The sequence below is a fragment of the Falco biarmicus genome, chromosome 2 (genome assembly GCF_023638135.1).
Source record: "Falco biarmicus isolate bFalBia1 chromosome 2, bFalBia1.pri, whole genome shotgun sequence".
Lineage (NCBI taxonomy): Eukaryota > Metazoa > Chordata > Aves > Falconiformes > Falconidae > Falco > Falco biarmicus.
Window position 1 is genome coordinate 113,156,703 of NC_079289.1, and position 13,014 is coordinate 113,169,716.

General features: G+C 44.0%; 1 protein-coding gene across 2 annotated transcripts in view; it reads right to left on the reverse strand.

Annotated features, from left to right (window-relative positions):
- Window positions 1–2,559: 2,559 nt before the first annotated feature.
- Window positions 2,560–13,014, reverse strand: part of VGLL3 (vestigial like family member 3) — a 28,403-nt gene continuing 17,948 nt past the window's right edge. For both annotated transcript variants that reach the window (XM_056329642.1, XM_056329641.1), the window contains exon 4: window positions 2,560–8,562. In XM_056329642.1, the coding sequence (XP_056185617.1) occupies window positions 8,519–8,562 (44 nt within the window). In that variant the 3' untranslated portion in view covers window positions 2,560–8,518. The remainder of the gene's footprint in view (window positions 8,563–13,014) is intronic.

Genomic DNA, 13,014 nt, shown 5'->3' on the forward strand with positions numbered 1-13,014 from the left:
TTTCTCTTTATCCATCTCCATCAGAAGAGAGTGTTATTCTTAAAAGGGAACAGATTTTTTTGGTTTTGGCCAGAGCTAGAAAGCTTTGTTGCTATATTTGGCTTCCAATGTAGGACTCTCTGCTTGCTGGTGGGAGGAGGAAATTAGAGCTGGTGTTATCCGTAACTAAATGGGCACGAAAAACAAACCACCTCCCTTTGAACCTCAGTACTACTATGGGCATTCACATAACAAATCATTTTCAAAGCCTCTGATACCTCTGTACATGCAATGGCCAACATCAAAACTTTATTACCCACTCATTTTCCCACAGTGATAAACCATTGCAGATGTACAGTTACTGTCAAGGAAAAGACATCGGTGCAGTTCTTGGTACTGGTTTGTTGTTTGGTTTGGTTGTGTTAAGTACTTGTCTTCAAAGAAAGCAAAAGTGATATTCTGAAGGAGAGACAATTACTGGAAGGCTGTGGCATCCAGCCCCCCCTCCTCCTCCCAACAACCCCAAAAAAGAAATCAGCTAAATTAATCGGCATCCCAGCCCAATGCACAGCTCAGCCGTGAGGAATTCTCACCAGATGTCTTGGTCCCCACCCGGCCTCCCACGTCACGCAGGCAGCATAACCCCTCGGAGTCCGAGGTCCTGCTGGGATGGCCAGCCCCACTGCACCTGGAATCTCCATGGAGGGCTGACAGCACCCCTATCCCACCAGGGCCAGCCAGCCCCAGCAGCTGGCACCTGGCCACGCTCACCTCCTCCACCAGCACAGAGGATGCCATCCCTGCTTCTCGCATTTTCCGTGGTGTTTCCCCTATGCCAGGTGGGCTGAGCACCGCTGAGGTCACTCGGCTGGATCCTGGCTCTGAGGGAAGCACCTCCCCCAGGTACCAGCCTGCGACCTGGTTTCCAGCTGATAACACTCGAAACGAGGTTTATCTGGATGTAACCGATGAGATTCTCCATGGGTGTTAAGGTCACTAAAGCCAACTGAGTGATGCCGATTTACATTAACAGTCCCAAAATAATGCTTGCTCTTGAACATTGCTTCCCCTGCTGTCGTTTCTTGATGCGATGAGAGTGTGTAGAAATAACTCCCGATAGCACCTAGAACCTCAGGTGTGGGGCAAGGCAGCTGGAGCCCTACTCTTGTGAGAGCAGAAGTTATGGGGCGAAGAAAAAGCACTTCAGCTAGCTCATCCCCCAGCTTAATGCACTCTTGCTTCCTAAAGTACGTTGGCTTTGCTGAGGACAATTGTGATTGTCTTAAAGCAACAGGGCTCCCACATCTTTTCTCACAGACTAAATCACAGTGTACACAGCTCACTTCAGAGAAAGAAATTTCCTGCAATATTTATCCCACGTTTTCCTCTACATTTTAGTCTATACCAAATTTCTAAGTCCTCACATTATTCTGGTATTTTTTGATGGCTGTCACATCCCACTCTACCTCTTTCATGTATTAGCCAAGCCATCATTAGGCATTATTTCCTTATTTTTCAGTGGTCTGTATCCCATCTTCATCCCCACTGCCCATGGAGACCATGTCTCTCCTGGTAGCTCCTAACCCCACTCTCCTATAGGAAGATTTTGAACCTAGTCTCCTCCTTTTCTGGCCTTCCTCTCCCCGAGTTTCTGGCTGGCAGCTCTCTCCATCTCTTCCTCATGGCCTAAGAAGGAAGGACACGGTGATTTTGCACACAGAAAAAGCACCCTGCTTGCTGCCTAGTCCTAGAAACCGCGTCTGGAGCAGGACGTATGGGGAAAATCCTGCTCATCTCCTGATGCTCTGAAACAGCACATCCCATATGGTCAGGATCTTCAGAGGATTTTGCAACTAAACTCTTAACAGCTCCCTGCTGATTGCGTGCAAGTGGCAATTTTTCAACAGCTGAGTGCTTGGCCAAAGTTGGAGGGCTTTTTTTTTTTCCCCTCTGTTGGAACAGTTAATGATGAATCTGTTACCAAAACACCAAACCTTCAGCCCTTGAGCCAGAACGTAGACATGCAAACATTTCTTAATTAAACAGTTTTAAAATAATTTCAGCAAGGGCAAAGTTACCTCCTTAGAGGGAATCACGGAGCTTTGCCAAAAAAAAGTAGATTTGAGATAAATACCTTGCATGGAAAGTCTCTACTTGATGACTGTCCAAACTGCCAGAAAATAGTAAAACGTAAAAGGGTCTTACGCTAAGAAGTATCATGTTGTGATTCTACTAGGTCTGAGTGTAAAATAGCCTCTAGTGTTGATGCAGCTTAAAAAATTATTTAAGGGGTATTAAAAAAAAAAAAAAAACGACGACAATTGTAGCAGAAACAATTGACAGTAACTGAAATGGAAACCTAGTGCCATCATGAGAACCCTGCCTGAAACTCCTTTGATGCTAGACTTTCACTCCATCCAATTTTAGTAGAGAAAGAGTTTATAACACTTGTTTTACAAGAGAAGACAAACCCTTGGCTCTAAAAACTCAATCTCATGGGGGAAAAAAAAAAAAAGGAAAAGAAACTCAGGATGCTGTAATTTACAAAGAGATTTATGAGTTCTTCAGTTGCATAAGAAGAAAAGAAAGCATTAGGTAATTGTTGAGAAATACAGACCAAACCGAAAATGCTACATAAAAAATATAACAATAAAATTCACATTAAATTATTTATTCAGTAATTAAAACAGTGACATTTTTCTTTATACACAGCCCCACCACCAGTTTTGATGAGAGGGGCAAAAAAAGTTCAATGGAGTTTTGAGGGAAGCGGGGTTGGAAAACAGGTGGGAAGAGGAGAGGGACCCTGATTTGACTGATGGTTTTAAACAACAGCTACAAACAGCTAGCAGGGAAAGTGCAGCGTAGTTCTGCAGATATTTTACTAATTACTGTAAACCTCAACTGCTATAAATATCGGTTGCCTATAGGTACTAGCTACCTGAGCCCAAGCTCACTGGAATCAATGCCGATTCCAGCTGATGTCCACCAATGTGGGACCAGATCCCAGGCCCCCATGCTGTGCCAGCCAACACCGGACTGCAACTCAGGCATTTGAGGCTGGTCCCAACAACCTCAATGCCATCAAAGATTTCCAAAGACACCGGGGGGGGTCCGGGGAGGAAGCAGTATTTGGGCTCCTGTATGCAAATGGCCACCGTCAATGATGCACAGCTGATCCATCTTGAAGGCTTGAGCCTTTGAGCAGATGCATGAGTTAACTGTGATGTTTTAATCACCCCCATTCCTCAAGTATCTTTATTGGGAGCTAAGAACATTCTGCACTTCACATGGATCCCCAGCTCCGCTTTCATAGGTGCCACCATGGTGTCATGGAGACTGCCGAGCAAGAACAGGGAAAGAGTTACTGGGCACTGTGCAGACCAAGGGCAGCTAAAACACAGGTTTCCAAGGACATTCTAATTCCCCTTAGCAAACGGTTCACCCCACAAGTGTAGAAACCTGCCAATACAGTCTGATTTTAGTATGTTGAGCAGTGGCTGCCCAAACGCCTACATACAACGCTGGAGAGGATCACAGCTCTACCAGCTCAACCCCTCAACCCCTGCAAGACACCTGCTCCTGCTCTCCTGTCACAAGGACTGCATTTTGACCTTGCTCAGCCAAGAGTCCATTAGTCTTTAAAGGGACATCTTCCTGCATCACAGCTATCAGATCCTGCCCATAGGGCTAATACGTAAAAGAAGTATTTAGTTCTGCATACATTCCTGCTTTACGTGAGATTTCAGTTCCAAACAACATGCATCAACTTTTTTTTTTTTTAAAAGATCCGCACACAATCAATATTTATCATCCAAATACCCTTTAAAAGCTCAAAGGTTGATATGCTAAAGCCAAGAAGTCGATTTTAAAAATATATATATTTCTAAATTGTTTATAAGAAATATATGTTGCTGGTCCATTGATACAGAGAAAAAGCTTGTACCTGAAGTTATTTAAAAGAACCATATTCAAAAAGATATGCTTGTCTGCTAAAAGGCAATATATTGCACCTCTATATAATTCTGCTGACTCCATGGTCACCTTTACAGATACAACAAATCAGGCATGTCAGAAAAGGGGGGTTTTTTTCTGAGTTTTTGTTACTGTTATTTGGGTTTGGTTTTTTACAAGTATAGGAAAATTCCATTCACTCCTGAGTTAACAGAGAACACAATAAAATGCCTACATTTTCTCAGTCTCAGATGAGATTTAGTGATGTCTTTCATTTCCAAAAGATGTGCATTTGAAGCTTGAGGGTGGCATGGAGGGAAACAGGTATAGCTACAGTGAGTGTGTGTATATATATGTATATGTATGTAGATATATACGCACACATAAGGAATTCTGGGAGGAGAAAGACTGCCTGGAAGTAGAAAGACTGGGTACAGGCAAGGCAATCCTAGTGCAGGGGGAGGGAAACGTGACACATTTCCCCCCCCCCCCCCCCGCCTCCCCCCGCAACCTCTGCTTTCTCTGAAAGCTGTGACCAGAGATTCATTCTCGAAAGCGAGTCCTGAGGCAGAAGTAGACAACAGAGAGAAAACTGCCACTCACTGAATATCTTCACACTAGGAAAAAGGTATCAGATAAACTGATAACTGATTTTGTGTGTCTGCTGAGGGGAGGAATCGGAACAAAGTGCAATTTTACTGCAGCCAAGTATAGCTCCTTCAGCTCTCCAGAACTCAAACCTGCTGGGCGGTCAGTAGCTGCACTGTTCCATCATCTTTTGGGGATGGAAACGTCCAGTTGAAACAAACTGGTATATGCTTTTCAAAAACTGGTGAGCAGCTTGAACCTTCCCAGTCTTAAAAGGAACAAACAAAAAATAACAGCAGATTTCTCAACGTTAATAGGAATAAAATAAAAGCCTGGACAACTTTAAGGAGTTTAGTATGTAGATTTTCTTGAAATAAAACAATGATTTCCCCTATGTTCTCCCAGAAACAGTGACAGAGTACATCATGTTTCATAAGTCCTCGCAAGATGAATCATCCACGTTCTTGGGACAGCATCAGACCTCATCACACATAAAAAGAATGAAACAACTCCTTTAGTAATGTGTTAAGATGCATAACTTGTCTGCGACCTGATTTTAATGGCCTTTTTTTTTTCCTATTTGCAGAAACATGAGCAGTCTTAACATCTCCGTTTCTTTCTCACTGCCATCCATTCTCCGTAACTGCAACGCTGCGAGCAAGCGCTCCCCTCCTCTTTCAAGAATAAAACCATCACAGCATCTGCTTCTCATAAGCACGTTTGTGCGTGTGTAAGTGTGCGTGTATGAGAGAAAGAGAGAGAGAGAGAGAAGTAAATCTGCTGAATTTAACTTTAAAGTTTGCCACAAGGAAGGAATTTGTCTTTCCCATCCTTGAAATTGCAGAACACAGAAGTAGGGGTAACGCTATGCACTGGCACTTTTACTTTCAATTTAATTGTTAGTGCGAGGGACGGTTAGTGCCTGAGGAAAAAAAATGAATTTATTTGACTTCCAAAGTCAATTGACCAGTGCGTGGATGGATACAGATACAGATGATAGCAGGTTTTTATTGCCACTTGTCTCCCAGAGCCTGCAGAGCGACAGAAGTTCCTTCGGCACACTCACGGCTTCAGCAGTGGAAAGAAAATGGGCACGTGATAGTAGTCCTAGAGGTGGAAGAGGCACTAGTTTCACCACATAATCCTCCCCACCACCCATCAACTCCATAAAACAATCCAGAAAGGGATTCCAGTGCAAACTGTGGGCCTGTTTTTCCCTGTCCCATTCTGCTTTGACATCTATAGGGAACGGCAGGAGGTCTCTCATCATCTGAACTTGCAAAGAGGAAGGCAATGAGCTGACTGTTTTTGCTAGACTTTATACTATTTCAGGGCATCAAACACACTACACCCCAAAAATAAATGCTGCATTTTCTTTTGCCCCCCCACCCCACCCCCAAACTCCCCAGCTCTGAAGTTCAAAGAGAATACACTGCCGCTTAGCCTTCCAGCTTTGCCAAGGCCAGAAAAAAGTTAAAATATATATATATATAAAATAACCTTGTATTTTTTTTCCTCCCAGTATTTCTAACGCTGTCAGAATGTCCAAGTCAGACCTCTTTCTTTTGAGATATCTCCTGAGCTATACTGTCCTGATAAGAAAGCGAACCATGGTAGCCGTTACTACATTCCCTCCCGTACACTTTTCCCACTGCAATACGAATTCGTTGACAAATTGAGGAGCTCGCTCCACCAAAGCGGCAATAACATGTAGAACTGTCATGAGAGTAAAATTTATTAAGAGAAAGAAATGCCGATGGACTATAAAGATGAGGGGAAAAAAAACCCCTACATTTAATTCAGCATCCCAACACAGAAACTACAACCCTACTATTTCAAAGTAATATTTAAGCATAGTCCACTCGGCACTTACACGCTGTCTCAAACTTCAGATCAGCAAGGTACACACTCAAGGGTCTTGCCAAATGGTGACATAATCCTAATGCCTCCAGTGCCAGCGTGTCAAGCCTTCTCACGTGTCAAGGGAGAACGCTCAACACCTCATAGGATCAAGTTCAAAAAGCCTGGAAAGAAGCAGCAGCGCAGGGAGGGAGGCCTGGATCTCGGAGCAGCATGCACATCCCAGCACTCCTCCTCCCCTTTCACACGCGGACCCATGTGGTCTCCACCTGACAAACCTACATTTACAACGCTCGTTGCCTGAAAATTAAACTGTTTCTTATCTCAGCCATGTGTTTATGTCTTGGTTTGCATTTACCTGGTTCGTCTTTCAGACGGGGGTGTCTGAAAACAGCGGTGACTGAAATATAACAGGTTATAAGGGCCTTAGGAAATACTACAGAGGGACCCTGGGTGCACGGAGCAGAAAGGCAACATTTCTAAGCAATAGCAAGGATCTGGCACCCCCGGCCCTGATCCTGCGCTCAGTCCCACCTGAGCAGACACATGGTGACACCGGCTGGCATCGCTAAGGGCTGGACACAGAGGCTGACCCAGCTCCAGCCCGTCGCAGGGCTGGGGCTGTCAAGGGCAACCTTGCAGCCCTTTTATCAGCACAGGACCGGGCTCACCTTGGCTTCAGCTAACGTCCTTATCATGCAAATCAGATCCAAGGGCCAGGCCAGAAATGGGGTTCCCCAAGCACCTTGCAGAGCGCTGTGGCTAGATGTGGCCACGTCGTTTCCAAGTTCAGATGCTTATCCAGACAGCAGCCAAGCCTGAATCTGTGCACGCGGAGCACGTGCAACTTCTTACAAAACTCAAAAGCTGCAGCTGCGGTCTCGTAAGGCCCATAGCAAATCTTAGGTCAGATAAACAGAGTTTGAAGTCAAGAGGAGTTGAAAATTTCAGTGCTTTCCATGAGATGCTCAGCAGACAGATCAGGCCAGTTGAAAACATTTTGTTTCCACAAGTCACACATCTTTTTATAAAACTGACATTTCTTTCCTGAATATCAGTGTTCTAATTTACCACCCTTGAAATGGCTTAGGTGAAAATCCTGCCCCGTGAGTTAAAATAAGATTATACTGATATTTATGACCACTATGAGGGCCTGAAAGATAACCCATAGGGGAACTGTGTTCAACAGCTTCAATGTACGCCAGATGAGGCCCAAAATCATGTTTTATTTAAATCCATGAGAGTATTTGGTCCATTTTGAAAGGATGGATGGGTTGGAAATGCAGTTCCTGTAACCCCAAGCTTTGCTCCATGCTAAAGGTGTTTGCAAGATTCTGACAAGCAGCATAGCCTGAAGCCACCTTTAGAAGCAAGAAAATAAAAACACTCTTACTACAATCTAACACCAGGAAAAATATTTGGCTGACACTTTAGGTGCGAATTATACTGCTTAAGCTAGAACAAAAGGACAAAAACATCAAAATCTAGTAATGTGGAAACAAGGAAGGTTTAGCTCTTTAAAAAGAAAGGAAAGATAGACATTTGAGGTAACAAACAAAAAACCCAAAATGCACAAAACACATCACAGACATCTAAAAATAGCATTTTATACATTTTTTTTGCCAGTGCTTCTCTGAGAGCAAGTTCTTTAAACAGAACTTAACAATTTTACATTTTTTTTAAAAAAATATGTCATCCTAAAATAGCCCATCAATCCTTACCCAAACTTTCTGTATTTCTACAAAAATAGATGCACAAAGAGCTACAAAATACTGTATTCCTGAAAGGAGGCGCACTGTAGTCAAGGGAGAGTCTTTTTCCTGACAATTGAGACTGTTCATAAAAATATCAAGCTGAACAAAACAAAACACTGTTAAAGGAGCAGAAAGGAGTTAGGTTGCCCAGCTGCAGCAGGCTCAGATGAGGAGAGAAAGAAAAGTTAGGTTTTTGGTTTTTTTCCAACACTGTGGGACCTATAAACGGCCTTACAAACAAAAGGCTCAATAGCAGAACCAGAGTGGTTGGCTCTTCATCTTCATGTGTGTCCTTTGCCCCATGCAGGAGGAGTCAACGACTGTTCTATCGCCCGCCCAGCTGCTCTGACTCCAGCTCTAGCTGGTCTTAATTTATCTGAACTTCAGAACCAAGAAGTTTCCTTGCTCTTGTCCTGATGCTGTAGACCTACATTTCAGAAAACAAAACAAAATTAAAATTTGATACAGCTTTTTCCTCCCCCTCCCCAAGCAACTGAAGTAAGAATAAACACATTTTGATCTAAAAAAACCAACCAACCAACCAAACATACAAAAAACCAAACAAAAACCCCTCACAACTTACCAGCCTAGTGGACTTGTTAGTGACATTGCTATTGTTCCCTATTGTTGCGTATATGTGGGATAAGCTTAAACCATACTTAAGTTTTACACTGGCTCAAGCAGTTCAGGAACACTGATAAAATCCTGGGTGCACTTCCTTGGTTCGACCTCATTTGGAGCATGGCATAATGTGGTAAAATCCTGCAGGTCTGCAGAGATGATCCAGTATGCAAGAGAATAATTTTTCCTGACAAGGGGTCAGCCAAAGACCCTACCTCTTTTAGAAAAGGCCTGTGACACTTCAGGATCTCACAGTTTCTGTGGCATTTCACTTTACAGAAGAGAGAGGGAAAATATTCCTGCAGCATGTAAAAAACCCAAATAATTTCACCTACAGAGTGTCAGATTTTTAGCCAAGAACGGCTAGTGCTTCCACATGGGAAAAATTAATGATTTTCAGCTTGCATTTGTTATGAGTTCCTCTAACATTTTCCTTTATAAAAAGTGAGGACTATCTAATAAATGTGGTGCTATGTTGTGGCTTTAGCATTATTGACTTGGAACCTGTGTTGTAATCTGGGATTTCTCTGCCCCAGAGGGATTCAATCTTCGCTAGATTTACACCCAGCAGGGCGTATACCTAAAATCCAGACAATTGAGGGGGAGGCGCGGATGAAACTTCCCAAAGAAGATACATTCTTGCTCATTTATAGGAAAAGTAAAAAGGAGAGAGGTGCAGGCACATATTTTCAGAGGCAGTAAAGCACTTTGGACTCATCAGTTTAAAACCTGCCCCTTGATGTTTTGAGCCAAGTAAATCACATTTCGTGAGATGAAGGTGCACTTCCCACTATAAATCACATTGCTATATAGACAGCAACGCTCCACTCTGTGTCATACTGTGTAGTGCCCTGCTACATAGAGTACCAAGACCAATGCATCAACTACCTGATCTGCCAGGAATTTAGGGGCAATCTCACCACTAACGTAAGTAGGTGCAACTCTAGACTTCAATGATGTTGTAACCATTGGAGCTCCACGTTGATTTGATCTTTAACCTGTGAAAAGTGACGGACCCATGCGCTAAGCATGGATTTCTCGTTTCCGTATCTGATGATATAGTGAAACGCAAAGGAAGACCCGTATGTTTTTAGAAAGCCTAATAGCCATGACAGTTCACATCTGACCACTACCTCTGTGTTATAAGAGTATAAACAGCTAAATAGTTAATGATGATCAACATAATTTCAGAGTTGAGCTTCAAAGCATTTAACAGTCATACAAAAGATGACAGCGCATGGCTCTATCCATGTGAGGATTCCTAAGCAGCATCCAAACGGTTGTGGGTCCAGCAGTGACACAGACAAGGAAAGCACACAGGCAGAGCATGCCAGAACCTGTTCAGTGGCTTTCTGCTCCATTCCACATGCACTTGCACCTACTTCTTTAGACTGGAAAAACTGGGATATCCCTCAACTAAAACATGCCTACAAAAACATGTTCAGGGGCTCTCTGGTCACTGAAGACGTCTTCTTCCTGCTTAAGAATTACTTGTTTTCCTGGCAGCATCGTTCCCAGGCAGAGTCAGCATAAACTGCTGTTAGTTTCCTTCAAAGCTCCCTCAAAGTTAGTGATGACAATTTTGTGTTATTCTTCCCCTGCTGTTTACAACTTTTTTTAAATAAAGATGACAACAACGATGACAACAAGAGAGAGTCAGGCAGCAGAAACCTTTCAGAGTGTAAGGAAGTCATTTAAGTTCACCAGTGGAGCACTAAAGGCCACCAGAGGCAATGGAAGCCCCTGAGAAGAAAACAGGTTACATGGCTCCTAGCAGCTTTAAAAAACCACACGCACACCGCCCCTCTTTACGAGGGTGTCCCCCTGATAGCAGCAACTGGTAGAAGGGGAATAACCAGCTGAACACGCACCTTCCTAGTTAGGTGTCTTTGCAACAAAAAGAAGTAACTGTACAAAGGTTTAAGGTATAGCCAATAACTCTTACGAACAGCCAGAGAAAACAATCCAAAAAACCAAAGTTGCCTTAGTTACAGAACTGAATGTGGAACACTGCTCATGCCTTTTCCTCATTATATTCCCATCTCCTTCATGGCAAGGCTGTCTGCAGTCCTCATACATCATCCAAGTGCAACCCTGCCACTAACGGAGAGCTTCCACTTGCAGCCTGCTGCGAGAACATTTTCCTTTTCGCACGGACACCCTGCATGAGTCAGTATTGCCACCCCAGCACAGCTCCCTGCCGCTGGGATACCAACGTTACAGCTAAGTGCCATGCAAGCAGAACCCATGGTCTGTGGGAACATCTAAACAAATGTTAAGAGCTGTGACAAGCTTGTGGTGCGTGTGAACAGCGGTAACTCTACAGCAGGCAGCAGACTGACCAGCCCAATTCCGTATTGAACGTGACACACTGACATACAGGCAATTCCAAAAGCGGACTTTCCATACTTGGCCAGGACTAGCGGATGTCAATTAATTCACCAAAAATTAAAGTTATGCACATCAACGTGCATAACTTTGCATGATAAAGGGTGTACACCTCAATTTTAAGGCAGACTTACAGCCTCCAGATATGCCAAAATCCTGCTCTGCTTTCAGCGTGCTGGGGCTACAGGAAGCCTCCTCCAGCACATCTGTCCAACAGCAGGACAGGATATCCTCCGGGGCTCTGCAGCAGCACAGTAAATTGCTCTGCTCTCCTCCCCACGGGGCTGCCCAAAGGCCTGGCAGCTGCCAGCACAGCTGGATCTGACTGACCACCTGAAGTGCCCGGTATGCAGGGCAGCCTCCTGCCCTGCTCCTGAGGGTAACACTGATGGCTGGAACCATCAGCTCTGCTGCAAGAGAGCAATTCGCCTCCCCTTGCCCGTGGTCTTAAGTGCTCAACTCAGCCTGCATACCCTTAATGTAAACACGAGGGTTCAGCCCCAGCGCCGTGGGATTACAGCTGCAGCCATTCTCCCTGTACAAGGGCTGTGAACTGCAGCCAGCGCTGTTGGAGGCTGACCTTGCTTTGCTTGACATCAGCGGGGCAGGGAATCGTGGCCTAAAGCACAAACATGCTGCACTTCTATCGATGTGTTTGTATCAATACCCGATATAAAACATACTTTTAGACTGAGCATCAGAGCTTGGGCACTTCAGCTTTGGAAAGACACTTGCATAACAGCAGCCACAAACATCACAGGTTTTAATAGATTTTGATGCAGACCAGCATTTTCCTTAATCCCACCTGTACCAATAAAGAAGCTTCTAAAAGGGTTAATTTGCAACACACTACATGAGGATTGAGCCACATTTAATGGGAATCAGGTAGCTAAATCCCTATTCATCCCCTAAAGCAGGACCATGTAAGTTCAAACAGATGTGCAAGACAGATCAATACTTAGCTCTATGAATGGCGATATGATGATGTCCCACACAATCTGTTCTCAAACATAAATTCCCAAATTATACCATGCATGCCAGGGGAACCCCCTCTTCATCTTTGAAGTGATTCAGCACCATCCATTCATGAGATCGAATATTTGGCTTAGTATGGCAGAGATGCAACAATGTAGCTGGAAGAGGGTAAAATTACAGCCAGCCTACCCTGATCCCAACACTATCATTCCATATAAGACAGCGTGAGGAATTTTGCAAATGTTTCTATAATCGCATGCGACAGCAGCACAAGAAATGTGACCCATAGTAAGCAGGGGGGGAATCATTTTCATATCGGAAGGGCTCTGAAAAGCAGCGTCTAGGTATATACACCAAATGAGCTTGGTTTTTTTGGTTTTTTTGTTGGTTTTTTTTTTTTTTTTACACAAATCATCTGAAGCTCATGGAATCTGATATATTGACAGCTCCACAGGTTGACGTCTTATTCTCCAGGGACATATGAGCAAAGACTTCCAGAATCAAAGTCTCTTCTTGCCACTATGGCTTTATCCTACTCTGCAGAAACGACTTCTGTGCTGCAGAAAGCCAGTACACTTCTCCAGGCCCTTCAGTTTTTAGCCTCTCTGTTGAGATTGCTGCCTCACATTAATGTAATGAAATTCCGTGTGATGTGAAGACTTATCCAGTATAATCCTCCCCTGGAGTGGATGTGCAGCAAGAAAAGCTTCATCTGTGCTGGTGAGGGCTGGATGCAACTCAGTGCGGTGCTTCAGCAGCTCCCTCCTCTCCCCACCAGCACAACACACCTTCCCTGGGATGATACCATTTGATGTGCATGCAAAACACTGGGGCAATTAAGCTCCCTCTTTTCACCCTGATCACGCTTGGAATGCCTGTCACCAAAGCATTTGTC